At 44.6% G+C, this 24,154-nt stretch overlaps 1 protein-coding gene and 1 pseudogene across 1 annotated transcript in view; one reads left to right on the top strand and one right to left on the bottom strand.

The window, feature by feature from the left end:
* The first annotated feature begins 3,970 nt into the window (after positions 1–3,970).
* Positions 3,971–24,154, top strand: part of ZNF41 (zinc finger protein 41) — a 36,596-nt gene continuing 16,412 nt past the window's right edge. Inside the window, 2 exon segments of the mRNA XM_033200980.1 lie at positions 3,971–4,095; positions 18,663–18,923. Coding sequence (XP_033056871.1) covers positions 18,852–18,923 — 72 coding nt within the window. The 5' untranslated portion in view covers positions 3,971–4,095; positions 18,663–18,851.
* On the bottom strand, positions 8,070–8,240 carry LOC117078658 (annotated as a pseudogene).

The following is a 24,154-nucleotide window of genomic DNA, read 5'->3' as shown; positions in this document are numbered from 1 at the left end:
GTTTAGTTTTTTTGTTTTTTGTTTTTTGTTTTTTGTTTTTTTTTTTTTTGTTTTTTGTTTTTTTTTGAGACAGTCTTACTCTGTCGCCCAGGCTGGAGTGCAGTGGCACGATCTTGGCTCACTGCAACCTCTGCCTCCCGGGTTCAAGCAATTCTCCTGCCTCAGCCTCCCGAGCAGCTGGGATTACAGGCGTGTGTCACTGTGCCTAGCTAATTTTTGTATTATTAGTAGAGACAGGGTTCACCATGTTGGCCAGGCTGGTCTTAAACTCCTGACCTCAAGTGATCCGCCCACCTGGGCCTCCCAAAGTGCTGGGATTACAGGTGTGAGCCACCTCGCCCAGCAATAGCTGAGGTTTTTTTTTTTTTTTTTTTTGAGACAGTCTCACTCTGTTGCCCAGGCTGGAGTGCAGCGGTGTGATCTCTACTCATTGCAACCTCCATCTCCTGGGTTCAAGCAATTCTCCTGCCTCAGCCTCCCAAGAAGCTGGGATTACAGGTGCATGCCACCAGGGTGGCTAATTTTTATATTTTTTAGTAAAGACAGAGTTTCACCATGTTGCCAGGCTGGTCTCAAACTCCTGGCCTCAAGTGATCTGCCCGCCTTGGGCTCCCAAAATGCTGGGATTATAGGCACGAGTCACCTTGCCCCGCCACAACAATTTAGTTTTGTAGTGTTTTTGGATTTTTTTGGGGGGGGGGTGGGGGACGGTTTGGTAGCATTCATTTTGAAACTTGATTAAATGATTTTAAACTTCAGAGAATTCCTAAAAAATAAATTTGCAAGAACAAAAATCCCTTGAAATCAAATAGATTATAGACACAAAATAGAGTTCAGGTCAAGCTAAGTATATTTGTGACCTTATATGACTGAATTGTGGGTACAAGGTGGTATGTTTCATAAATGGTGCCAACTGACAATACTGAATTTTACCTCAGCCTGGTGAGCAGTGCAGGTCAAAAAATCCCCTTACTCTAAGGGAAAATGGCTTTTCTGGAAAATGGCTTACTGCAAAGAACCATCCTTCCCCATATGACTTAGAAGTCACAGATGTCCCGTTTACCTATGAGAAGGCCTGACACCCACTCTCCAAATTCCCATTCTTTGCCTCATAGATGACAAGCCTAACTGCTTGTCCCCACTGATCAATCGGAACGAAATGCTCTTTAGCCAAACTTGAACCAGGCTTCTTTCCTTCAAGCTCCTAACTCTGCTTGCCCCTAAGCCTGGGCAAGCATCAAAAAAAGTCGAAATTCCACCCCTCCCGACGGACCCTGCTTCTCAGCTTCTCCTGGGAATGGGCAGACCACAGTGGGACAATTTCCTGGCAGACCCCACTGGCCATTACCCCTTGTTTGTGCAGCTTCCTTTCCACAGATTCTGCTTATCTCTGCCTGCCTCCCTATCCTCTACAAGAAAAGCCTTTTTCTGTTTGGTTTCAAGATGCTCTCAGGTTTCTGAGCTGGGAGCATTCTCCCTTTTGCAATAGTCTGTCTTTCTAATTAAAGTCTCTGATTTTATTTGACACAGAAAAAAGCGTGACACAGGCTTCTTGTTCAAGCTTGATCTTGATTTCATACCATATACCACAGTAAATTCCAATTAGATTAAAGTAGAAAAAAATTAAAGCAATAACAACACTGAAATAAATGTTAAGATTATCTTTCTATCTGGAATAGGGAAGGAAACTAGGCAAGATGGGATATACAAAAGCCATAAAAAGAAAGTTTAGACATATCTGATCAGAGGCTACATTTCACTAGTTACATATTACACATAAAATTTTTCTTTCTTTCTTTTTTTTTTTTTTTTTTGAGATGAAGTCTTGCTCTATCACCCAGGCTGGAGTGCAGTGGTGTGAGTTCAGCTCACTGCAATCTCCACTTCCCAAGTTCAAGCGATTCTCCTGCCTCAACCTCCCAAGTAGCTGGGATTACAAGCAACCACCACCATACCTGGTTTTTGTTTTTTTGTTTTGTTTTGTTTTGTTTTTGTAGAGATGCCACACCCAGCTACTTATTTTTTATTTTTTATTTTTATTTTTAGTAGAGATGGAGTTTCACCATTTTGGTCAGGCTGGTCTCGAACTCCGGGCCTCAGGTGACCCACCAGCCTCAGCCTCCCAAAGTGCTGGGATTACTGTGCCCAGCCCACATAAAATTTTTCTAATTGCACATTTAAAAAAACATAAAATGCAAAAGACAAAAGGAGTTTGGGGGAAAATACTGCAATGTAACTGACAGATGGTTAATAGCCTTAATGGACAAAGATGTTAATATCTCTAATGTAATATCCCTAATGTACAGTGTAACTGACAGACTGTTAATATCCCTAATGTACAATGTAATTTGTACACTGTTTACAAATTGATAAGAAAAGGACAAATCACCCCAGAGAAAACTGGACAAAGGATATGAACATTTGCAAAAGAGAAAAGCCAAATGGCCAACAGACCAAAACAATCCTCAATTGCACAAGTAGTCAGAAAAATACAAAATTAAAGACAGCATCAACATCCAGCGCTGGAAGGGATTTGCTTTAATGAACTTAATGATTTTGCTGGTAGGACTAGGAAACCTTATAATCTTTTGGGGAAGGAATTTGGCTATTATCTATTCAGTAATGAAACACCGTTACCTGCAGTTAATAAAACTTCAAAACATAGGAAGCAAAAATTGAATAGCACATGCAAAAATCTGACAATACAGTCTCTCTTTCTCTCCTCTTCCCCCCCCCCCCGGCCCACATCACCCCCAGTTGACAAGCTGAAGGAAATTATCAGGAAACACACATTTTAAAAGGCCCAACGCACAAGCTTGAACCGATAGAGCTGTCGAGTACGATAAACCCAACAACTAGAAGATACAGTGTTTTCAATCAAGACACAAAACCATTTTTGAAAGCTGGCCTCGTACTCGAGCCTTAAGCAAGTTTCATCAAATTTCAAGCTCAACATTCTTGGGCCACAAGGCAAAGGGCTTAGAAATCACTAACACAGGCCGGGCGCGGTGGCTCAAGCCTGTAATCCCAGCACTTTGGGAGGCCGAGACGGCGGATCACGAGGTCAGGAGATCGAGACCATCCTGACTAACACGGTGAAACCCCGTCTCTACTAAAAAATACAAAAAACTAGCCGGGCGAGGTGGTGGGCGCCTGTAGTCCCAGCTACTCGGGAGGCTGAGGCAGGAGAATGGCGTGAACCCGGAGGCGGAGCTTGCAGTGAGCTGAGATCCGGCACTGCACTCCAGCCTGGGCGACAGAGCGAGACTCCGTCTCAAAAAAAAAAAAAAAAAAAAAAAGAAATCACTAACACAGGATTAACTTCTTGTTCGTTTGCGGAAATGCAAAATGGTGTTAAGACCTGTAACATTTTCTGCAGTCCCTCTACATTCCTTCTTTGAATAATCGATTCCTAGAACAGGACGCGATGGACCAAGCTGGGTCAACCTGCCGACAGCTCCGTTAGGCAGCATGTCCACCCCTGATGACCAAAGCCCACCAAACGTGCAGCTGGCACTCGGCCGCCTTGTTTCCTTCCCCTAGAATAAAACTCCGCTGCTTTCCCACGTTCCTGGAGCAGCTGGAATAAAGCGCCCATGGCCTTGCCCTTTGAGTCTCAGAGGATGTTTGCCACTCCGACAATGGACTTTTAAATAACTCGGGGTCAAAAGGCGTGTGTGGGGGGAGAGTTACAAATCAGCACTTGAAACCGAACACGAACAAAAATCAAATCCGAACTAATACAACAAATCAAAACTTGGATCTTTAGAAGAAAACTTCAACCTTAATGCTTCCAGGAGAAAAGCAAAAAGGCTAGACTGAATTGTGAAAACGAGCCAAAATGCTCCACCCCTGATGTCACACACACCTATGACTCCCTGCACAGATCCACGGTCCCGGGCGCTGAATCCCCGCAACCCTCCGCGCCCACAGAGGTTAAACTCTCGCTGCCGGCAACTTCCGCTTCCTGGCCTAAATCTGACACGCACGACTCCCCCCGCGGCAACTGCACAGGTTCGGTGACAGCCGAGACGCCGGGCGTTTCCCGCAGCCGGCCTGGGCCCAGGTCGGAGCTGTAGCCAGCAGGGCCGCCAGGTGGGCTCGGGACGGGGCGGGTGCTGGGTCCCGGCCGCCGCGGGAGAGGGGTCGCCGCGTCCCACAGAGCAGTGCGGCGGCGGGGGCGGGGGCGGGGCCGGGTGCGTCTCGGGACCTGCTCCTGGGGGTGGGGGCTGGGCGATATTTAAAGAGGCGGAGGCTCCCGGGTGGGGACGGCCTGAGGCCGAGTGCACCCTGAAGGCGGAAAAGGTAAAGCGCCCCGCCCGCCGGGGCCTCAAAGGTGACTGACTCCTAGAGGCTGCGGCGGAGGGGAGAAGCCTGGTGGTACATTCCATGGCCCAGTGCCTCGGCCACTGGAAAATCCCACAGGGGTATATCGAGTAGGGTACCGTGGGCTCCGCGGCAGATCACCCTTCCAAGATGGCGGCTCCCGTAGAGACACTCCCAAGGGGACAGCCATGTTCCTTGCCTGACAGTCACTGAAGGAAATTGGAAAGCCCGCCTCTCCTTCGACGCACACGCGCACGCACGCTCCGGCGCGGCGTAAGGGCACCAGGTGTAATTGTGGGCGAGCGGCCGCTTCGGAGCTGACACTAAGCATGTGCAGATCAAGTCCAGAAGCGCCGGGGTCCCTCGAAGCAGTTTTCAGGACTTAAGACTCTGGGAGTGAGTTTAACAGATGGACTTAGGGCCACTTAAGCATTGAGATAATTATGGAGATGTTAAGACATGGATCAAGCGTTGAGATAATTATGGGAATGTTATGACATGGATTTTCTACTCGATGATGCTCAGTGGGGTGAGTGAAGAGGCTTCTCTGGGGTCATTTATAGGGAGGTGCAGAGAGTGTGATTGGGGTTTGTGGGTGAGTGATGGGTCACTAGGGAAAGTTGATGGGTAGCCTGTGGGATGAGTGTTGGGGACACCGGAGTGAATGATAAGGGGGTCTGTGGGGTGAGTGATACAGGGTCTCTAGGGTGAGTGATAAGGTATATGTGAGATGAGTGATGAGAAGTCCGTGGGGTGAGAAGGGGCTGTGCGGGGTGACTACTGGAGGTCTGTGAGGTGTAGGATGGGGTTTATTGGGTGATTGACCAAGGTTTCTGCCGGGTGAGTGATGCGTTTATTTGGGACTGGTGATGGAGGGCTGTGGAATCAGATATGCGGCTTCCTGGGGTCAGTGATAGGTGGTCTTTAGGTCTGAGATGAGGTTGTTTCAAAAACCTACTTTTGATTTTGTTGGTCCTTCTGTGTCTTTGTTTCTCTGTCATTAATATCTGCCCTTAACTTCGTTATTTCTTTTCTGTTTTTTTCTTTTGTTCTCATTTTTAAAGTCCTGAATTGAATACTTATCTCTTACTATCCAGTCATTTTATTTTATAATATAAACATTAAGTTTATAAATTTTTCTCTAAGAACTCTTTAGCTCCATGTCACATGTTTTGTTGTTGTTGTTGTTGCTGCTGTTCGGTTTTGTTTTGTGACAGGGTCTCACTCTGTCGCCCAGAGATGGAGTGCAGTGGCACCATCATGGCTCACTGCAGCCTCAACCTCCTGTGCTCAGTCGATCCTCCCAACTTAGCCTCCCAAGTAGCTGGAACTACAGGCATGTGCTGCCACACCCACTAATTTTTTATTTTGTGTAGACACGGGGTCTCACTATGTTGCCCAGGCTGATTTTTTTTTTTAAGATACAAGAATCTCTCTCTGTTGCCTAGGCTGGAGTGCAGTGGAGCCATCATGGCTCACTGCAGTCTCAACCTCCTAGGCTCAAGTGATCCTCCCACCTCAGCCTCCCAAGTTGCTGGGACTACAGGCAGGCTTGCCCAGCTAATTTTTAAATTTTTGGTAGAGATTGGGGTCTTGCTATGTTGCCCAGGCTGGTCTTGAACTCCTGGCCTCAAGCAATCCTCAAGTAGTCCTCCTAGCTCATCCTCCCAAAGTGCTGGAACTACAGGCATGAGCATCCAACCCACAAGTTTTGGTATGTAGCATCTCCACTATAGTTTCCTTCTAATGTTTTCTAATTGCAGTTGCAATGTTCACTCTTACCTCTGGGTTATTTAAATATGAGATTTTGATTTCCCAAAACATTGACATTTTTGTTACTGATTTCTAAATTGTAGTTAGAGTCTGTCACCTGAGTGATCATTACGTGCAGGAATGATGCTTTTGGCCGGGCGCGGTGGCTCAACCCTGTAATCCCAGCACTTTGGGAGGCCGAGACGGGCGGATCACGAGGTCAGGAGATCGAGACCATCCTGGCTAACACGGTGAAACCCCGTCTCTACTAAAAAAATACAAAAAATTAGCCGGGCGAGATGGCGGGCGCCTGTAATCCCAGCTACTGGGGAGGCTGAGGCGAGAGAATGGCGTAAACCCGGGAGGCGGAGCTTGCAGTGAGCTGAGATCTGGCCACTGCACTCCAGCCTGGGCGACAGAGCGAGACTCCGTCTCAACAAAAAAAAAAAAAAAAAAGGAATGATGCTTTTAAGTTCAATGCATACCACCATACTACTTTCCAAAACTTTTGTAAAATTAGAACTCCCACCAGCAACATATAAAAAGGCTTCTTCCAAATCCTCTTCCCACTGGATTTTTTTTTTTCCCCATTCTGAGGGCCAAACACAAGGGTATCTAGTTTGCCTTGATGTACATTTTCCTGACAACTAGTGGCTGAACATTATTTCATTCTTATTGGCCATTGAAATATATATTTAAACTTTTTCATGTCCTTTGCCGTTTGTTTCCTTTAGGTGGTTTGTCTTTCTTACTAATTTGTGAGTATTAACCTGTATTGTAACTATATTTCCTCTATCTCTGTATTTTGACTTTTGAAAGATGTCTTCACCTTTGATTTTTAAAAAATCATCTATGAAGATATATCTGCCTTTTTCCTTTACAAGTTCTGAGTGTATTGTCTTGCCTAGTGACTTCTCCTCATTTCACGTTCAAACAAATATGCCTTAAATTTATATTTAATGTATTTATTGTTTCAATTTTAAAGTTAAATTTTAATCTAACTGGAATTTATTTTGGTGTATGGTATGAGATGGATCAGTTCATATATTCCATTTGGATACCTAATTTGCCAGCACCAGTTGTTAAATGAATACCGTTTTCTAATTCAATTAAATGCCACTTTTGCTAACGTTCATTGTCTTTTTAATTCTAGCCTTCCTAGTAGGTGTGAAGTGGTATCTTGTGGTTTTGATTTCCATTTCTCTAGTGGCCACTGATGTTGAGCATCTTTTCCTGTACTTATTGCCCATCTGTATATCTTCTTTGAAAAAATATCTATTCAAATCCTTGGCCTATTTTTAAATTGAATTGTCTTTGTTTTAATCAAGTTGTAAGAGTTCTTTAGATAATCTCATAGAAGTCCTTTGTCACATATGTGATTTGCATGTATTTCCCCTCATTCTGTGGGGTGTTGTTGTTGTTGTTGTTGTTGTTTTTCTGAGACAGAGTCTCGCTCTGTTGCCCAGGCTGGAGCACAGTGGTGCCATCTCGGCTCACTGCAACCTCTGCCTCCCAGGTTCAAGCAATTCTCCTTCCTCAGCCTCCCAAGTAGCTGGGATTAGAGGTGCGCACCACCACACTCAGCTAATTTTTGTATTTTTAGTAGAGACAGGGTTTCACCATTTCAGTCAGGCTGGTCTCAAACTCCTGGCCTCAAGTGCTCTGCCTGCCTCGACCTCCCAAAGTACACGCCACCGCGCCCAGCCTCTGTGTCTTTTCACTTTCCTGATGGTGTCCTTATAGTTTTCATATGTTCCTATGTTGATTTGTATTTTTCTTAGGAATGGCTCTTGAATTATGTCAGATGCCTTTTTGATGTAATAGCCTAATGATGTTACTTTCCTAAATTGGTTGTTGTAATGAATGATACTGATATATAAGGCGGATCCATCCTTGCCTTGCTGGGATAATTCTGTTGGTCAAGGGCAATTTTTCTTATGAGTCATGGTCGTATTTGAGTTAGTAATGTATTTTTTTCTTTTTCCTCAACTCCATGGCCCCCATTCACAGTTCAGACCATGACTAGGGCCTGGGCAGAGACGTATATAGGGTAGGATCTCTTCTTTTTCTATACAGTCAGTATAAGAACAGAGAAGGCAGGCCCACTTCTTTTTCTATGCAGTCAGTGTCAGAACACAGCCTGTGGTAAGCACCAGGAGGCCTCAGTTAGTAATATATTATTTAGAATTTTTGCCACTATAAAAAATTTGCTTATAGTTTTCTTGTTTTTACTATATTTAACAAGTGTTGGTATTAAGGTTATGCCAGGTATTAAAAGGAAATCAGGAGATTTCCATTTTGTATGTGTTAAAATAGCATAGACATTCTCTTAAGTTCAACTATATGCGCATTTAGAACTAATGTCTTTTTTAAAATGGCAATTTTTAACTATTTTGTTTTCTCTGATTATTGCTCTACAGATTTCTAGTGGGGGGGATTAATTTTGATAGTGTATGTTTGCTAGGGATGTTATGTTTTTGTGCATTTGTGCATAATGCTCCATTAATTTACCTTGATCATTTCCATACCTGTGGCAATAGCTTCTTTTTTCATTCCTAAAACTGTGTGCATGCTTCTGATGTGTGTGGATGTATATATATATATTTTTTTTTTATATATATATATATATATTTCTTTTCTCTTTTACCTTGATCAGGTTTCTCATGAATATTTTGTTGTCTTCTTTTAATTTCTTTTTTTTTTTTTTCAGCCTCCCGAGTAGCTGGGATTACAAGCACACACCACCACACCCGCTAATTTTTTGTATTTTTAGTAGGGATGGAGTTTCACTGTGTTGGCCAGACTGGTCTCGAACTTCTGACCTCGTGATCCGCCCGGTAGGCCTCCCAAAGTGCTGGGATTACAGGTGTGAGCTACTGTGCCCTGACTTTTTTTTTCCTTTTTTTTGAGACAAGGTCTCCCTCTGTCATCCAGGCTGGAGTGCAGTGGTGCGATCTCGGCTTACTGCAACCTGCACCTCCTAGGCTCAAGCAATCCGGCTAATTTTTGTTGTTGTTGTCTGTCTGTTTGTTTGTTTGTTTGTTTTTTGAGATGGAGTCTTGCTCTGTTGCCTAGGCTGGAATGTAGTGGCGCAATCTCGACTCACCTCAACCTCTGCCTCCCAGTTTCAAGCAATTCTCCCCCCTCAGCCTCCTTAGTAGCTGGGATTACAGGTGTGTGCCACCATGCCTGGCTAATTTTTTGTATTTTTAGTAGAGACAGGGTTTCACCATGTTGGCCAGGCTGGTCTGGAACTCCTGACCTCAAGCGATCCATCCACCTCGGCCTCCCCAAGTCCTGGAATTACAGGCGTGAGCCACTGTACCTGGCCTTTTTTTTTTTTTTTTTTTAATTTCTTAGATTGAACATTTAGTTCATTTACCTTTAGCTTTTATTTTTAAACATTAAAAATAATTTGGCCAAAATATTCTTTTTTTCCTCTGTGACTCTAGCCAAAGATAAAATGTTCTTTAAATATAGCTTTAGCTATGTCTCAAAATTTGTTATGAAGTCTAAAATTTTGTTATCAAATGCCATCTTCAATTCGTATATGTTTAGAGAATATTTCTTAATCGAAATCTGGATTTGGTAGTTTATCGTTTTATTATCTATGATTTTATAGGATTATAGTCAATTTAACCTGCCAAAACTCTAATTTTTAAATGTATCAAGATTTTTTCTTCGAGTCCAAGTTACATTATTTTAAAAATTTTTGTAAACTATGCCATGGGTCTAGGAGAAGAGAGTATATTCATTAGGTAAAGTTAAGTTATGTGTCTTGAGCCTAGCCTGTTGATTGTATTTCTCAAATCTGCTTTACTTGCTTTTTGTTTGTTTGTTTACTTGATCCATTACATCATAGAAGAGATACAATAAAATCTCCTGGCATAATTATGATTTTTCTTAAACTTTTTGTTTTGAAATAATTATAGATTCATAGGAAGTTGCAAACATAGCACAGAGCCCTGTATACGCTCACCCAGTTTTCTCCAATGATTACATCTTATAAAATCACAATACAATATAAAAATGTAGAATTTGACATTGGTACAAGGTGTATGCATAGTTCTTTTTGGTTTTTTTGTGTTTTTTTTCTGAGACAGAGTCTTGCTCTGTTGCCCAGGCTAGAGTGCAATGGCGTGATCTCTGCTCACTGCAACCTCCACCTCCCAGGTTCAAGCAATTCCCCTGCCTTGGCCTCCCAAGTAGCTGGAATTACAAGCATGCGCCATCATGCCCAGCTAATTTTTGTATTTTTAGTAGAGACGGGTTTTCACCGTGTTGGCCAGGCTGGTCTCAAACTCCTGACCTCATGATCCACCTGCTTCGGCCTCCCAAAGTGCTGGGATTACAGGTGTGAGTCACTGCACCAAGCCTAGTGTGTGCATAGTTCTACGTCATTTTGTCATGTGCATAGATTAATGTAACAGCCACCACAATCAAGATACAGAACTACTACTCCTTTATAGTCTTTTTTTTTTCTTGTGAGACAGAGTCTCGCTCTGTTACCTAGGCTGGAGTGCAGTGGCGCAATCTCGACTCACTGCAAGCTCCACCTCCCGGGTTCACGCCATTCTCCTGCCTCAGCCTCCCAAGTAGCTGGGACTATAGGCACCCGCCACCACCACGCCTGGCTAATTTTTTGTATTTTTAGTAGAGACAGTGTTTCACCGTGTTAGCCAGGATGGTCTCGATCTCCTGATCTCGTGATCCGCCCACCTCGGCCTCCCAAAGTGCTGGGATTACAGGTGTGAGCCACCGTGCCCGGCCTAGTCTTTTTTTTTTTAAAGACAGGTTCTCACTGTGTTGCCCAGGCTGAAGTACAGTAGTGCCATCATCACTCACTGCAGCCTCGAACTCTTGGGTTCACGTGATCCTCCCACCTTGACCTCCTGAGTAGCTGAGACTATAGGCGCATGCCACCATGCCTGGCTACTTTCTAAATTTTTTGTAGAGATGAGGGTCTCACCATGTTGCCCAGGCTGGTCTCAAACTCCTGGCCTCAAGTGATCCTCCCACCTTGGCCTCCCAAAGTGCTGGGATTGCAGGCACGAACCACTGTGCCCAGACCTTTTATAGTCTTTACTCCCACCACCATCCCTAACCCCTGGCAACCAACCATCTGTTTGAACCATACAGACTGTGATTTATTTTATTTATTTATTTATTTTTTTGAGACGGAGTTTCACTCTGTCACCCAGGCTGGAGTGCAGTGGCACAATCTTGGCTCGCTGCAACCTCCTCCTGGGTTCAAGCAGTTCTCCCACCTCAGCGTCCTGAGTAGCTAGGATTACAGGCGTCTGCCACCACACCCAGCTAATTTTTGTATTTTTAGTAGAGATGGGGTTTCACCATGTTGGCCTGATCTCAGGTGATCTGCCCGCCTGGGCCTCCCAAACTGCTGGGATTACAGGCGTGAGCCACCGCGCCTGGCCCAATGTGTGTGATCTTTTGAGGTTGGTTTTTTCACTCAGCATAATGTCCTTGAAAACCATCCAAACTGTTGCTAGAACAATAATTCATTTCTTTTTGTTGCTGAGTAGTATTCCATATTATAGATTTACCACAGTTTGTTTAGCCATTCGCCTATTGAGAGCCATTTTGCTTGTTTCCAGTCTGAGGCTATTACATATAAAGCTGTAATGAACAATTTTGTACAGGTTTTTGTGTACACATAAGATTTCCTTTCTCTGGGATGAATGCCCAGAAGTGCAATTGCTGGATCATGTGGTAAGTATTTTAGTTTTAAAGAAGCTGCCAAACTATTTTCCAGAGTGGCTGTGCCACTTTACATTCCTGCTGGCAATGTGTTAGGGATCCAGTTTCCCTGAGTCCTCTCCAACATTTGGTAAAGACCAATATTCAAAGAAAGGAAAATAATTAAAATGTGCCATTTTTAAAAGGCACCAGTTCTAAATGTGTTTATAGCTAAGCTTTAAAGAAGATAGTATCTATGCCATTTTAACACATAAAAATAAATTTCCTGAGTTCCTTTTAAAAACTGGCATAACCTTAATAGCAACACTTGTTAAATATAATACAAAAACAATATGACTTTTAAGACTTCATGTGGTTTAATGCATTTGTGCTGGTTTTATTTGTATGTGTTGAATGATCCTGAAGGCTTATGCTAGTTAGTACTTCTTTATTGTTTCTTTTATTATTAAAAGATATTCCCCTTTTTTGTTAATCTGTTGAATGCTTTGGACCTTAATTTCCCCCACGATAATTGTATTTTCAGACCTCCTTTCATTTTCTTGGTATTTGCCGAGTAAATTGTATAGCTTTTAAATCCTCATTGAAATATTACATAATACAGAAAAGTGCACACATTGTACATATTTAGCTTGATGATTTTTTAACAGACCAAACAAACCTGCATAGCCACCACCTAGATGAAGAAATGTTACTATCTCTCAAGAAGTCATATTTTTTAGCTGGGTGTGGTGGCATGCACCTGTGGTCCCAGCGACTTAGGAGGCTGAGGCAGGACGATTACTTGAGCTCAGGAGTTTGAGGCTGCAGTGAGCTATGATCGTGCTACTGCACTCCTGGCTAGGTGACAGAGCAGGATCCTGTCTCTAAAAAAAAAAAAATTTTTTTGTAAGGCCAGGTGCAGTAGCTCATGCCTGTAATCCCTGCACTTTGGGAGGCCGAGGCAGACGGATCACGAGGTCAGGAGTTCGAGACCAGCCTGGCCAATATGGTGAAACCCTGTCTCTACTAAAAATATAAAAATTAGTCGGGCGTGGTGGTGGGCGCCTGTAATCCCAGCTACTTGGGAGGCTGAGACAGGAGAGTTGCTTGAACTCGGGAAGCAGAGGTTGCAATGATCCGACATCACACCACTGCACTCCAGCCTGGGTGACAGAGTGAGACTCTGTCTCAACAACAACAACAACAACAATTTAAAGAAGCCATGTTTCTTTGGGGGGCCAAGGCAGGCTGATCACGAGGTCAAGAGATCGAGACCATCCTGCCCAACATGGTGAAACCCCATCTCTACTAAAAATACAAAAATTAGCTGGGCACAGTGGCGCACACCTAGAGTCCTAGCTACTCGGGAGGCTGAAGCAGGAGAATCGCTTGAACCCGGGAGGCAGAGGTTGCAGTGAGCCGAGATCACACCACTACACTCCAGCCTGGGCTACAAAGTAAGACTCCATCTCAAAAAAAAGAAAAACAAAGAAAAAAGTTTTAAAGAAGCCATGTTTCTTTGAGAGGCTGAGGCAGGCAGATCACGAGGTCAAGAGATCGAGACCATCCTGCCCAACATGGTGAAACCCCGTCTCTACTAAAAATACAAACATTAGCTGGGCATGGTGGCGCACACCTGTAGTCCTAGCTACTCGGGACACTGAAGCAGGAGAATCACTTGAACCCGGGAGGTGGAGGTTGCAGTGAGCCAAAATCTCACCACTGTACGACAGGCTGGAGACAGAGCGAGACTCTGTCTCAAAAAAAAAAAAGAAGCCATGTTTTTGAAATGTATATAAACGTAACCATATGGCATTGCTTCATTGCTCTTTTGAGTCTGGCTTCTTTAGCTTAACAGAGTGTTCATGGGACGAGACTCATGCGTGTTGAGTACAGCAATTTGTTCTTTCTCATTGCTGTATAGCATTTCCTTGTATAAATATAACACAGCTTGTCTATCCATTCTGATGTTGATGGGCATTTACATAATTTTTAGTTTTGAATAAAGCTACCATGAACATTATCATCTCTTTTAGTAAACATATATTTGCGTTTCTCTTGAGTGAGAGAGAACTGGAGTCAAACAGCAGGGTCATAGGATATTGCATGTATTCACCATTAATAAAGACTACCAAACACGTTTTCAAAGTTTATGTACTAGTTTATGCTCCTAACAAGCAATCTGAGTTTTGGCTGCTCCACATCCTTGCCCGCTCTTGTTTATTTCCCATCTTTTTCATTTTGGCAATTTCTGGTGGGATTATCTTATTGTAGATATGGAGGATTATGTGGAGGATTATCTTATTGTAGTTTAACTTCTATTTCCTTGCTAACTGGTGAAGTCAAGCATCTTTTTATAAGCTTGTTTTCTATTTGGATATTTTCTTTGTGAAATGCCTGTTCCTTTTGCCCTTTTTCTGTGGCTCTTAGTGATTTCTAGACATTCTTGATATATTTGAGATATTAATCATTTGTCAAATATAGGTATTACAGTTACCTTCTCCCACTGTAGCATTTGCCTTTACATTTTTAATTTTATCTTCTGATTAACAGAAGTCCTTAATTTTAATGTAGTCCAATTTAGGTATCCTTTATCAGGACTTAATATAAAGCACATTAATTAAGACTATAACACTGGTCCAAGAATAGACAAATAAACCAATGAAAATACAGAGTTCAGGAATGGCCCCCACATATATGATCACAAGGAGACACTACAGAGCAATGGAGAAAGGATAGTCTTCATTTTTTTCTTTTTTTGGGGACAGAGTCTCACTCTATCCCCCCAGGCTGGAGTGCAGTGGCGAGATCTCAGCTCACTGTAACCCCCATCTCCCAGGTTCAAGCGATTCTCCTGCCTCAGCCTCCCGAGTAGCTGCGATTATAGGCGTCTGCCACCACGCCTGACTAATTTTTATATTTTTAGTAGAGATAGGGTTTCGCCATATTGGCCAGACTGACCTCGAACTCCTGAGCTCAGGTGATCCACCCACCTCGGTCTCCCAAAGTGTTGGGATTACAGACATGAGCCACTGTGCCTGGCCATGGGTAGGCTTTTCAATAAATGGTGCTGGATTATTGAAGGGGTGGCCTGCCCCTCCACACTTGTGGGTGTTTCTCGTTAGGTGGAAACGAAAGACTTGAGAAAAGGAATAAAACACAGAGACAAAGTGTAGAGAAAGAAAAGCGGGGCCCAGGGGACCGGCGCTCAGCTTACAGAGGACCCACGCCGGCACCGGCCTCTGAGTTCCCTTAGTATTTATTGATAATTATCTTTGCCATCAAAAAGATAAGGGAGTGGCTGGACAATAGGATCATTGTAGGGAGGAAATCAGCAGTAAGACATATGAACAAAAAATCCTTGTAACATGAATGAGTTTAAAGGAAAATGCTGTGCCTTGAGATACATATGCAAACTTCTCCATAAACCTTTAGCAGTATTGCTCCAGCAAGCCCCACCTTATTCCTAAAGGTGGTTTTCTCCTTGCTCAGTAAACAAAACACACAATGGGTGTTACCCGGAGATGTTCCATTGCCCAGGGAGGGGCAGGAGACAAATGTTTTTCTCTTTCTTGAGATTTAAGAGAATGGTGATGACCTTTAACCATAAGCAGCCTTTAGGCACTTGTTTAACAAAGTACATTCTGCACCGCCCAAAATCCTTTTAACCTTAAGTCACCTTCGCACATGTCTCTTGCAAGGACAAAGTTGAAGGTAAGGTCACAGATTAACAGCATCTCAAATACAGAACTAAATGGAGTCTTTTATGTCTACTTCCTTCTATATAGACATGGTAACAAACTGATCTCTCGTTCTTTTCCCCACAGATTATCTTGCTTCCATATGAAAGAAATGAATCTTGACTCTAACCTATACCACACGCTAAAATCCTTCCCAGATGGACTGTGGGTCTACATGTGAAAGCTAAAATGATAAAACTTTTACATGACCCTGAGATAGGCAAAGGTTCCTAACAAGACATAATGCATGCCAACCATAAAGAAAGAATGATCAATGATATGGTGTATTTCTATCAAGTGCTTCGTTTCACATCTTCATCATTTTGTTTTAACATACTTGATTTTATGCCTCCTATTATTTTTTTCCTTTTTTTCTCCTATTATCTTTCGTTTGCTTTTTTTTTTTTTTTTTAAACAGAGTCTCACTGTGTCCCCCCAGGCCGGAGTACAATGGCACAATCCCGGCTCACTGCAACCTCTGCCTCCTGGGTTCAAGCGATTCTCATGCCTTAGCCTCCCAAGTAGCTGGGAATACAGGCGCCTGCCACCACGCCCGGCTAATTTATGTGTTTTTAGTAGAGATAGGGTTTCACCAGATTGGCCAGGCTGGTGTCAAACTCCTGACCTCAGGTGATCTGCCGCCTTGGCCTCCCAAAGTGCTGGGATTACAAGTGTGAGCCACTGTGCCTGGCTGGTCATGTTTCTCTTTTTTTTTTTTGAGATGGAGTCTCGCTCTGTCACCCAGGCTGGAGTGCAGTGGCAAGATCTCGGCTCACTGCAACCTCCGCCTCCTGGGCTCAAGCAATTCCCCTGCTTCAACCCCCTGAGTAGGTGGGATTATAGGCATGCACCACCACACCCAGCTAATTTTTGTATTTTTAGTAGAGACGGCGTTTCACCATGTTGACCAGGGTGGTCTCAAACTCCTGACCTCGTGATTCGCCCGCCTCGGCCTCCCAAAGTGCTGGGATTACAGGTGTGAGCCACTGCACCTGGCCTCATTCATGTTTCGCTTAATCCCCTTTTAGGTTTTTATTACTTTTGAGTTTTGATTGTTTGGAATTTTGATTTTTTTTAATGAATTTCTGTTAGTAGTTGCCTTTACCTTCCTTACAAATATGATTGTATGTATTTTCTATATTACTAAATCCAAATAATATTGTACCGATATCTGCCCATGGAAATTTATAATTTGCCTTCTCCTCATTTTGTTCAGTAAATTTTCCCAGGGAATTTTTTTGTTTGTTTGTTTTTGTTTTTTTGAGACAGTCTCTCTCTGTCACCCAGACTGGAGTGCAGTGGCATGATCTCGGCTCACTGCAACCTCCGCCTCCTGGGTTCAAGCGATTCTCCTGCTTCAGCCTCCCAAGTAGCTGGGACTACAGGTGCATGCCACCACGCCCAGCTAATTTTTTGTATTTTTAATGTTTCACAGTGTTAGCCAGGATGGTCTTGATCTCCTGACTTCATGATCCGCTCGCCTTGGCCTCCCAAAGTGCTGGAATTACAGGTGTGAGCCACTGTACCCAGCCAGGGAATTTTTAAGTTTCCACATAGTTAATAGTAACAGCCTTATTTACTACAGATGCCCAATTACGTTGTTTTTCTTTATCCAGATGTAATTATATATCAATTGCAAGAATCCTATCTCAAAACTGCTTTCCTATTTTGAGAGTTTTTGTTTCTATTCCGTTTACCATTGTTTAGACTATTCCCTTGAGTGTTCTCCTGAGAATGGAATATTGGCATAAAATGCTAGAAATGCTTTTATGTCTAAAATTGTCTTTCTTTTGCTCTGACAATAGAGTGGTATCTAGCTAGGGTGGGTTTAGAATTCTTGGATCTCAGACCTTCTCTCGCAATAATTTGTAGAGTTTTCTTCTAACATGGCCTCTGTTTTTGTAAATACATCTAGTGCCACTGTGATCCCTTTTCGTTGTAAATGACGTGTTGATTCTGCCTGGAAGTGTTGGAAATGTCAGTATCTGAGGTCATCGATTCAGTCCATGAGAGTTTATTGATTGGGGTGCTAAGGTGGTGAATGATTGCAAGTCTGGGATTCACAGGGATTACAAGTCAGTTTTGGGGGGCCTGTGGCAGTCCTGGATTGGGACCTATGGACATTGGTTATTATAGTACTGTGTGAGTTGCTATGTGATGAACTGGAACTTCTATTACTGAGAGTTTTATGGGAGTCATTGATCCTATTGATGATGTGCTGCCTGGGTTGGTGATAACTTGAGGAGCCTGTGGAAACCAGTTGATGACATCATTTGGTACACAGTTTTTGTCAAGCAATGTGGGCTATAGGGATTTAGGAGACTGTGCAGACCTGCTGGTTTTCAGGGCCTGATAGGAATTGCAGAAGAGAAGGGACAAGTTTGAGTTTTCATCTTTGACAGAAGAGGGTGGGCTCTGTTCTTTGCACAGAATGTACACTGAATTACACAGAAGCTCAGTTTATACTCAAGTGGCATGGTCAGTGCTCAGCCAGAGCACTTTGAAGGTAGCAGGAACCACAGTGTTTATTGTGATTCTGCCTTGAATAGAGTACCAAATGGCTCAATAGTTAAGAAAGTATGCTTTGGAGCCAGGCATACCTGAGTTTGAATCCTTGCCCTTCCCTCTTATCTGAGTGATCTTGGGGTAAATTTCTTAATATTTCTGAACAGCTCTATCTGATGGTAAATGGGATTAGTAATAATAGTAATGCCTAGTCCACAGGATGAGTGTGAAAATTAAATGAGGTACCTAATAAAACATGCCTTGCACCTTGTAATAATAGCACTATTTAAAATGAGTTGAGCATGTTCCAGGTACCAAGTAGGTGTGCGTAGAAGCATCATTTCATTTAATTCTAACAACCCTATGAGATAAGTATTTTCATCCTATTTAAGATGAAGAAACTTCACATAAAATGACTTCCTCAGGTTCTAGCTAGAACATAGAAGAGCTTGAATACAAATGCTCATTCATTTTACACCAGATCTTGTGAATTTTCCCCATGTTTTGCTTTAATACTTGGTGTGGGTTTTACCGAACTTTTCTGTTCTGCAGCATCCAGCACAGTGAGCTTCCCCTGGGCACCACCAGAAAATATTTATGGGTGAACGTGGAGTGATGACCATGTGGACACTGTCTTTCCAGGGTTTCTTGGAGCCTCTGCAGAGTCTGGGGGCTAGGCTCCTTAGTGGAAACTGCAGGATCTTCCTTCTGACTCCTGCTTGCCTCGCCCCAGCAGCTCCGGTTGAGTCCACAGATGCCAGCTCAGCTTCCAGCTTGGGAAAGAGTGGGGTTGTCAGCAGGAGAGCCTGAGGGCTGAGGCCCAGCGTGAACATGGCAGCTAATGGGGACTCTTCCCCATGGTCCCCGATCGTGGCTGCAGAGGGACGTGGCAGCTCATGTGAGGTGAGGAGGGAGAGGACCCCGGAGGCAAGAATTCATTCAGTGAGGAGATACCCTGACCTGTCTCCAGGGCCTCAGGGCAGGAGCAGGTGAGTCAGGGGAAGCGGCAGATTCCGGACCTGCTGCCCTGGAGACAGATCAGGGTCCTCCCACTGAGAGTGAGCACCACTTGACTGATACGGCCACATCCAGAGCCCCACGTGTTTCAGTGGACAGGGTAATGTGGCTGATTACACTAGAGGAGAGGGAGGATGTGGAGGGTGAGCCCCACAACCTAGGGAGTGGGGGCAGCTCCCTGCAGGGCAAATGAGGGTGAGGTCCAGGTGGAAGCAGCCACTATCCATAGCCAGGGAGACTCCATCCCCCACCCCAGCACCAACCCTTCCCTCTCCATCGGTCTTTACAGACGTCAGCTGATCCCCACCAGTGCCCCCTTCCCCCAGGTCTCTGGGGATCTGGCAATTTCTCCTCTATCCTGATTTAGGTAGAGAAAAATCCTTTTTCTTTGGAACTTAGAGACTGGCAGGGTAGTAGGGCCACCATAGTCTCTGGGGCCCTTCTGGCTCTCCCTCTTCCTTTCAAAGATGAATAAAATGGCCAGGCAGAGTGGCTCATGCCTATAATCCCAGCACCTTTGGGAGGCTGAGACGGGTGGATTGCTTAAGGTCAGGAGCTCAAGACCAGCCTGACCAACATGGCGAACTCCCGTCTCTACTAAGAATACAAAAAGTTAGCTGAGCTTGGTGGCGCATGCCTGTAATCCCAGCTACTTGGGAGGCTGAGGCAGGAGAATCGCTTGAACCTGGGAAGTAGAGGTTGCAGTGAGCTGAGATCACACCACTGCACTCCAGCCTGAGTGACAGAGTGAGATTCTGTCTCAAAAACAAAAAAAAAGATGAATAAAATGCCCCAGAAGACACATGACTCGCCCAGGCCTCTCAGGTTGGCGGTGACACCACTAGACTGGAGTCAGGTCTCCTGACTGTGTCTTCCACCCTCACCGCACCACAGCTGAGATTAAGTTTCCTGCTCAGAGCTCCCGTTCAGATAGAGTTCCCATTGAGATTCTGTAAGCCGAGGAGGACCACGAGCGAGCCAGACCCTGCCCAACAGCTCCCTCCTTTCAGACTTGCCTGTGGATGCTGTTGACTCTGGAAGGGTTCATTGTCTCAGGGGCTCAGGGTCATGTGGTCATTAGGATAACATTAAACTTTTAAATATTATTTTTTTGGTCATTTTATAACTTCATAATAAAATATTAGAAAGTATAGTTTAGCAAATAGAAGAAACTAAAAAATTACTTGTCGTTCCAACATTACCCAAAGCTAACCAGTGTTAACATTTAGCTGTATTTCCTTTCAGTGGTTTTTTCCTTTGTGTATGCATGTGTGTGAGTATACGTGTGGGGCCTGAGTGTGCATGCATACTGTACACATACACATATATAGCTAAAGTTTTAAAAAAGAATGATACTCTTTGGTTACCTCATTTTTAACTGGGCAGTTTAACATGATTTGCTAGGCAGCAAGTATTTTTCTTCATACACTTATGATGTCCATAATTTAGCCAGTTCGCTATTTTTTAAATTTTATTTATTTATTTTAATGTTTTTTCCTCTGAGGCAGTCTCCCTCTGTTGCCCAGGCTAGAGTGCAGTGTTGCAGCCTCAGCTCACTGCAGCCTCAACCTCCCGGGCTCAGGCGATCCTCCCACCATAGCCTCCCAAGTAGCTGGGACTACAGGCACATGGCACCACACCCAGCTGGTCTCAAGCTCCGGGGGTCAAGTAATCTTCCTGCCTTGGCCTCCCAGAGTGCTGAGATTACAGGCGTGAGTCACCACCATGCCCTGCAAATTTTATTTTTAATTGATGAATAATAATTGTGTATATTTATGGGGTACAATGTGATGTTTTGATATTTGTATACATTGTAGAATATTTAAATCAACCTAATTAACATATCCATTACTTCAAAGACTTATTTCTTTTGTGATGTGAACAATTTTTTTTTTTTTTTTTTTTTTGAGACGGAGTCTCGCTCTGTCGCCCGGGCTGGAGTGCAGTGGCCGGATCTCAGCTCACTGCAAGCTCCGCCTCCAGGTTTACGCCATTCTCCTGCCTCAGCCTCACGAGTAGCTGGGACTACAGACGCCTGCCACCTCGCCCAGCTAGCTTTTTGTATTTTTTAGTAGAGACGGGGTTTCACCGTGTTAGCCAGGATGGTCTCGAACTCCTGACCTCGTGATCCGCCCGTCTCGGCCTCCCAAAGTGCTGGGATTACAGGCTTGAGCCACCGCGCCCGGCCAATGTGAACATTTAAAATCTGCTCTCGGCCGGGCGAGGTGGCTCACGCCTGTAATCCCAGCACTTTGGGAGGCCGAGGCGGGCGGATCACGAGGTCAGGAGATCGAGACCATCCTGGTGAACACGGTGAAACCCCGTCTCTACTAAAAATACAAAAAAAATTAGCCGGGCGTGGTGGTGGGTGCCTGTAGTCCCAGCTACTCGGGAGGCTGAGGCAGGAGAATGACATGTACCCGAGAGGCGGAGCTTGCAGTGAGCCAAGATTGTGCCACTGCACTCCAGCCTGGGCGACAGAGCGAGACTCCATCTCAAAAAAAAAAAAAAAATCTGCTCTCTTTGCAATTTTGAAATAACATTACATCATTATTAACTAGCCACCAAACTGCAATAGATCTCAAAAACTTACTCCCTCTAACAAAAACTTTGTATACTTTGACCAGTGTCTCCCCATCCCCCTACAACCAGTCCACTAATAATGTGCATTTAGGCCGGGCGCGGTGGCTCAAGCCTGTAATCCCAGCACTTTGGGAGGCCGAGGCGGGCGGATCACGAGGTCAGGAGATCGAGACCATCCTGGCTAACACGATGAAACCCCGTCTCTACTAAAAAGTACAAAAAACTAGCCGGGCGAGGTGGCGGGCGCCTGTAGTCCCAGCTACTCGGGAGGCTGAGGCAGGAGAATGGCGTGAACCCAGGAGGCGGAGCTTGCAGTGAGCTGAGATCCGGCCACTGCACTCCAGCTTGGGCAACAGAGCGAGACTCCGTCTCCAAAAAATAATAATAATAATAATAATAATGTGCATTTAGGGTATTTCAGGTTTTCTATTGTGATTAAACTACTATGATAAAATTCCTACATTTAAATCTTTCTGCCAGCTGGGCATGGTGGCTCATGCCTGTAATCCCAGCATTTTGGGAGGCCAAGGCGGGCAGATCGCTTGAGCTCAGGAGTTTGAGACCAGCCTGGGCAATATAGTAAGACTCTGTCTCAACAAAAATACAAAAATTAGCCGGGTGTGGTGGTGTGCACCTGTAGTTCCATGTACTTGGGAGACTGAGGTGAGAGAATCACTTGAGCCCAGGAGGTTAAGGCTACAGTGAGCCAAGATCACACCATTGCACTCCAGCCTGGGTGACAGAGTGAGACTCTGTATCAAAATAAATAAATAAGTAAATAAATAAATACATCTTTCTGCCAAGTCATTGAAATTATATTTTTCAGTCAAAGGTATAGGGGCATTAAATAGCAAGTGAATCAATGCTCGACAGTAGTACACTTCCACCTTGTCTAAGCTCTGCTCAGTCGTGTCAGTCACGGACCCACAGATTAGGGCCATGACGATGTGGTCCTCCCCACTCCTGCACATGGCCTCTTGCCCAGCCAACAGTGGGGATTTCTAGAAGAATGATTCTGGAAGGCACATTTCTCCATTCATCTCTTCCTTCCTAACCACAGATCTCTGACCCACCTCAAGAAGAGATGGAAATGACCGAGACCCTGGGGGGAATATTATTTATTGACTTATTTATTGGTTAGGGTCTTGGTTTTTTCATTAAACATCAGGGAGCAGGGTATAGGCAGAGATACTTAGGAACCAATAAAAATGTCCCCAGGGTTTGAGGAGCAGCCAGTTGTACCAAGAAACAGTGGCTGAAGATGGAGAATAAGCAGAGGGATCAGTAAGGTAAAGAGGGCTGGAGGGAGCCACAAGGGAATAAGGAACAGGGACCATGGCGCACTTACTAGAGATGAAGAATAGCCAACGGGCCCAGGATACAGGTGGAAGAATAATGAAACAAACAGGACATGAGTCAGACGCTGGAGCCAGAGACCAAGAAACAGCGGCTGAGGCTGGAGAAGTGATCATTGGGGAGCAGGGAAGAGCCGAGGGTTAAAGAACAGTGAGAAGGATCATGAAATAGGAGGAGGTACCAGGAAACAGAGGAACCAGAAAGCAGCCAGACGGAGCAGTCAGTATCCAGAGGGGTGAGGAAGCAGAAGAATCAGATAAAATGGAAAAAGCAAACATATCCAAGGAACTGGGTATGAGCCTGAGGGACAAGCAACTTCCCGAGGAACCAGGAAGCAGTTCCTTAGTTTAGAAGACAGCTTGAGGGTATAGGCAAAAGACAGAGATACCAGGGAACAAGAAATGGGAAATATGACCCAGAGAATGGGTTGCAGCCAGAGGAACCAGGAGACAATTGCTGAGGCTGTAGAATGGGCAGAGGGATCAGGGAAGGGACAGAGTCCATGGAACAGGTGGAAAGATGAGAGAAGAGCCTCTGAAGCTGCAGAATGGCCTAGAGTACTGTGGAACACCTGGAGCAAGGAACGGTCACTGAGGCTGGAGGGCAGCCAGAGGGAGCAGCCAAAATGTGCTTGGGGCTGAGGGTCCACCAGAGGCCCTGGGAAGTAACCAGAGGAATAGGGAACAGGTCAAGTGAGCGTTAAACATGTATCCAGTGTGGGGTAGCAGCCTGATTGACCAGTGGCCAGCTAGAGAGACCAGAGGAGAACCAGAAGGAATGGTATAACTGAAGCGAGTTAACAGCCCAAGGGCCCATGCAGTAGTTACTGGCGTGAAGGCACAGTTGGAGAGGCTGGGAAACAGCCAGAGTTCCCAGGACCATCCTGGTTTGCCTGTGACTGAGGGGACATGGGACTTCCAGTGCTAAAACAGGAACATTCCTGGGCAAACTGAGACACTTGGCCACCCTACCCAGGAAGCAATCAGAGGAACCAGCCAATAGTTAAATGTAATGTGAGTAATGGAGGCAGTGCAAGTACAGAATCCAGCTGTGGCATAGAACACGCAGTAGTGCGTTTTAATGGGTAAGGGCGTAAGCTAGCTAGTTAGGTACTGCTCAAAGTGTGGTCCACGGACCACATGGGTGAACATCGCGGGAGAGCATAGTAGAAATGTATT

The sequence above is a fragment of the Trachypithecus francoisi genome, unplaced genomic scaffold (genome assembly GCF_009764315.1).
Source record: "Trachypithecus francoisi isolate TF-2019V2 unplaced genomic scaffold, Tfra_2.0 Lachesis_group6, whole genome shotgun sequence".
NCBI lineage: Eukaryota > Metazoa > Chordata > Mammalia > Primates > Cercopithecidae > Trachypithecus > Trachypithecus francoisi.
Note: the sequence above shows the minus strand (reverse complement) of the source record. Positions and strands in the feature narration are given on the sequence as shown.